At 32.4% G+C, this 5,145-nt stretch overlaps 1 protein-coding gene across 1 annotated transcript; it reads right to left on the bottom strand.

The window, feature by feature from the left end:
* Positions 1-2,138: 2,138 nt before the first annotated feature.
* Positions 2,139-4,491, bottom strand: LOC110667500 (zinc-finger homeodomain protein 4). Its single transcript, XM_021828366.2, has one exon. It carries the CDS (start codon positions 3,339-3,341, stop codon positions 2,475-2,477), a length of 867 nt encoding a protein of 288 aa, XP_021684058.2. The 5' UTR covers positions 3,342-4,491; the 3' UTR covers positions 2,139-2,474.
* Between the last annotated feature and the right edge of the window lie 654 nt (positions 4,492-5,145).

Consider the following 5,145-nt stretch of genomic DNA (forward strand, 5'->3'; position numbering starts at 1 on the left):
GGAGAGTGGGCAGCAGATGGTAGATGGAAACTTCATTGGAAATATTTAAGGTGTCTTTAACGTTTGGATTATCTGTTTCAGTAAAGAGGTGCATAGGTGATATGTCCTGTTATTTTCATTGTTTATTATCAACAGCTACTTAACTAGTCCATGGTTTGAACACAATTTAATCTTGGTGTTTGTAAAATGAATGTTCTTCATCTGCCACCAGTGGAGGTAAGAGTAACTGTAGAAGTTTCAAAGGAGAGAGAAACAAGTTATAAGAAAATTTACCTCATTATTTAGCAATAAAAAAAGAAAAAAAAATTTATCCATATAATAAAATTTTGGCTAAATGTTCAATTTCATCTCTATATTTATTAGTAGGATGTTCAATTTAGTTTATTTTTATTTTTTTTTCAAAATAATCTAGAAATTTTAATTAAAACTTAATTTAATTTTAAAAATTAAAATTATTGGGCTAAATTTTTTAATTTCTTGATTTAGATTAAAAATCAAGATATTCAACTTCTTGATTTAGCCTATAAATTAAGAAGCTCATTTTTTTTTAAGATTAAATTGAGTTTAAATTGAAAATTTTGAGCTAATTTAAATTAAAAATTAAGAATGGACTAAATTAAACATTTTAATAAATACATGGGTGAAATTAAACATTAACCCATGAAATTTTAAGTGGGGTTGCACAGAAGCACACGTTCATTTATTCAAGGGGAAAGAAAAGAAAAAAAAAAATTAGTTTCATGGCATTAATTACTAATTAATTCTGGGATTAGTGGTATGAAATACTACTAAAATATTAATGACAAGCTTATATATAAAATCAATTGTGCTATTAATAGAAATAACAAAAACTATGAACTATAAACTCGTATAGCAATTAACTAATTGTAAAACTCATTCCCTTGTCCATTGAATAAAAGGGTAATCTGATTCACAAGTGTATTTTATCTTTAAAGTTAAAGGGTCGAATCATAAATTTATTATTGTTAAAAGAGCTTTATCTAAATATTACTCTCAATTCGAGCGTGATTTAATCCCATTCGTATGTGCAGGCGGACACAAAGGAACCTTAAATGCCATAAGCTGAAAGGAACAACAAACTTGGGTGTCTCTTTGTAATGGCCTGCACAGATTACTCCAAGGCACAAGTACACTCTTCTTAGTTAAAGAATCCAAAGTTTTGGGAGTGAAGGACAAATTTCCTTAATTATATTATTTACTTCTGATAGTGAATTTTAACCTTATTCACATCTCATGGGAAAAGCTTCAGATCTCTGCAGCATGTCCTCAATTAGAATTTTGTTGGTGTTAAGAGACAAAATATACTCTCATTAGCTTAACAAAATAGAAATATTAAATCCCATCATCATGTATATTTGAGTTTTCACATGCAGCAATATATATTATGTCAATAGGGTAATTTGGTTGATATTTTTCCACTTTTAGAAGTATATAAAGCAGAAATATCTCAAATTAATTTGAATATTCTTAACTATGAATTGTGAATTTATTATCTTTATTGCTTAACTTTCAATTTTAGGCAATTTTCATTTTTTTATAAATTAACTTAAAATTTTCAATTTAACTAGAAAATTAAAATTTCTAAGCTAAATTTCATGATTTAAACAAAAAATAAAGAAATAATTTTCTGATTTTTGAGTTAAAAATTTTAATTTAACTCAAAAATTAAGAAATTCAATTTATTAATTCTTAATTTTTGGATTAAGTTGAATTTAAATTGAAATTTCTATTCAGTTTGGACAAAAAAAAATTAAAAATAGCTAAACAAACCGAAATTTATAGCTTTTATATTTATAGAAAAAATTATTTAAGAGAAAGAATTACTTGTTATCATATAACTCATCACATATTATTTAGCCCATTAAATCTCCCATAGATTAAAAGAAAAAAATCATTATGCTAATAGGAGTAAGAAATTAAAAGCACAAATTTCAATATTTTTCTTCTCATCTAAATTAAAATAATAAACAAAATATATCTATATATATTGAAGTTTTACGATGTTAAGCATACCCATTAAAATTTTCATCCATATACTTGGTATATCTTGTTGAAGAATACCAAATGCAACAACAACACATGTATTTATAATAAGAGGAAAGCAAATTAAGAAGGGAATTAAACAATAATATGCTCTTCAATGGACTAAATTGCTGCAATCCAAATCCATTTCTATGCCAAAATGGATTGGACAAAAACATGATCACCCATAACTGATGAAAATGAACTCTACCAAACCCAGTTTCCCTAAACTTAGATTACATGCACCACCAATTTTATTTAGATATTAAGAGAACTTAATTTAAACATACCCAAAACGAAGGATATAATAATATGAAAAAGACTGTAAAGAAAAAAGCAAAATACTTTCAGCTAATAATAATTAAGTAGAGCTAAAACACAAAGTAATAAGAGGGAGAGAATGCAGTTTTTTGAGTTGATAATCTTGTTAATTAAGTAGTAGTAGCAGTGGGAGGAAGAGAAGAGTTCTTCTTGGCAAGATTATGCTTGTTGTTGTGCATCCAAACCTTGAGGACTCTTCTCTTGACTCCAATCTCTTGGCAGAACTGTTGCACCACAGCTTCTTCTTGCTTTTGTATCTTCCACCCAACTTTCTCTGCAAAGTTGAGCATTTTCTCCTTCTGTTCCTGTGTGAACTTTGTCCTGAACCTTTTCTTCACAAGTTGTGCACGCCTGGCCATCATTACCCCTCCATCTTCTTGCTCATCAGACTCTGACGGGAGGGAACCCATGTTGTAAGACATTATCATCTGGTGGTGGGGTGCTGCTGCTGCTCTTGAGGGCACAAAGGTTCCTGCAGCTGTAGGGTACCCTAAAGCTTCAGGGGGTAAAATGTTCTTGTGATGGCCTAAAATGACTTTCCTTCCAACCCTGCTGAAATGTGGGTTGCCATGGTAGTAATCACAGGAAGTGGCTTCACCTTCTATCTCTTTCCTGTGGAAGTTTCTATGACAATTGCAGGCTGAGCATGTGAGAGCTTCAATGCTACCCTCTTCGCCACTAGGCATGAACTCACCACACCCATCAGTGGCATTGCCTCCCATAGCAGCTGCATGGTTCTTGAGGCATTCTCTGTACCTCACCATTTTCTTGAAGGAAGCATGGTGGTCCTCCAGGGATGAGGGTATGGAGGAGGGGCCATTGTTGGAGGGCATTTGGGGAGCTGAGGAAGGGATGATGTGGTTGTGAGGTGCAGGATGATCATGATGAATCATGTGCCCATGCCCATGTCCATGTACCCCACCATAACTACTGTTTATAGGAATGGGGATCTCCCCTTCATGACTTGAAAGTTCCATTTACTTCTCTCTGCTTTTAGGCTATTATTTGTTATGTGTCTTGCTTGTTTGTTTGGAGACCAAAAGAGAGAACAAGACAAGAGGAGAAATAGGAGGCTTAAATGATTAGAATTAAAAGTGTCTTTCTTTCTTATAATTCTAAGATTTTTCTTTTGGGGTCAATTGTGCACTCTTTTAACACAGTAGAGGACTATACACCTATGTATAATTCTTGACATGATATTCAAGAAACTCTTCTATCCTGCAAGCCCTTGAGAAAAAAGATTTTTAGAGTTTTTCTTAAAAAAAAAAAAAAATTGAATGGCCCACCTAAGGAATTGCAACTAAGAGGAGCTTTGGGATATGTTTAAGGTAATTGATGAGCCGAGAGAGAGAGAGAGAGAGAGAATAGGTGTGTATGAGACAAGAGCCAATCCTTTTGATCAAAAAGTTTGAAAGCAAACAAAAGGGTAATCAACTACCTAGACCTCCATCTCATATTCTACTTCAAGGGTCAACTTAGAAGGAAAAAAGAAAGAAGCAGCAAATTCAGCAATACTGTAGACAGGAACTGGCAATGAGAGCAGACCGACATAAGCATAAGAACAACTTTCTGTCTCCACACATTTTCATCTGTATTTTATTTCTTGAAAGTGAGAGAGAGAAAGAGAGTCAACACTCAACAACTCCCTAAAAGAAAATGATAGATGGAGGAGGATGGATAATAAGAAAGCTCTTCTTTGTTTCTTTTTTCTTCTCTCGAAATAGAAATGGGGGCTAAAGAATATGAAAAGAAGATCAAGAAATCACCCAGATGAATCTCTGTTTCATATATAATCCTGAACTCAAACACCTTCCATGATGAGTTTTAAGAAAGCACACTAGTTTTTGGCTAGGAAGAAGAGAAAGAACAGAGAATTTGGAGTAAAATAGCTTAACAAGTATTGGGTGGAGAAGGAGATCAAAGAGGAGAGAACAAAAGAGAGAGTTTTGCAGAAGGTTTTGGCTAGTGAAGCAAGCACTAAACAAGGAGCTTATAGTAGGGTTGAGAGCCAAAAAGGAGAGAGGAGAGAGAAGGAAAAAAAGAGAATTTTTTTTCTTTTTTTACAGACAAAGAGGAATACAGTGAGTTTTAGTGAAGGAGATTAAAGGTGGGGTGCTTCCTTTGCTTTGCTTAGCTTGCACTATCAGGCATCAAGTGTTTACGCCATATAGAGAGCAGTGTGTCAGAGAGTGGAGAAGGAAGAAGAGAGAGAGAGAGAAGAATTATGAAAAGAAATTAGCAGCAAAATCTTCTAAATTTGAAAACTTGAAAACAATTTTTTGGAGGAAATCTTTGCCCATAATTAGATGATTAGCATTCCTTCTCATGACCCTTTTTAATGGAGTGCTCTTCTGTGGAAACTGTTATATATTAAATGTTGCTTTTCTCTTTCTATTTTCTTTGTTAAATTATTTGAGGAACATATAAAAAAATTCATAAAAAAGGGGGAAAATATTTCATTTATCTGAATTTTTTGCTTCATTCTTTCTATATTGTCTTCTTGCACTTACTTCACCAGCTTAATGCTAACTATACTATCTAATTCATTTGGTGAAGTAGATGATATCATGAAATTCATGTGAATGATTGATCATTTCTATTTAAAAAAAAAGGGATATTTCTTTATTTATTTTTAAGGAAAAAAAAGAGAAAAACCATATGGAATTTAAAAATTATGGTTCAAAGGGAGAGAGAAAAGTGATAATTAGGTTTTTGGCTGAGAATAGAAAGCTTAGCCAGTTTCTTTTGCTTCAGAGATCAGACTTACTGTTGAGGGAAACA

The sequence above is a fragment of the Hevea brasiliensis genome, chromosome 8, assembly GCF_030052815.1.
Source record: "Hevea brasiliensis isolate MT/VB/25A 57/8 chromosome 8, ASM3005281v1, whole genome shotgun sequence".
NCBI classification, from domain to species: Eukaryota; Viridiplantae; Streptophyta; class Magnoliopsida; order Malpighiales; family Euphorbiaceae; genus Hevea; species Hevea brasiliensis.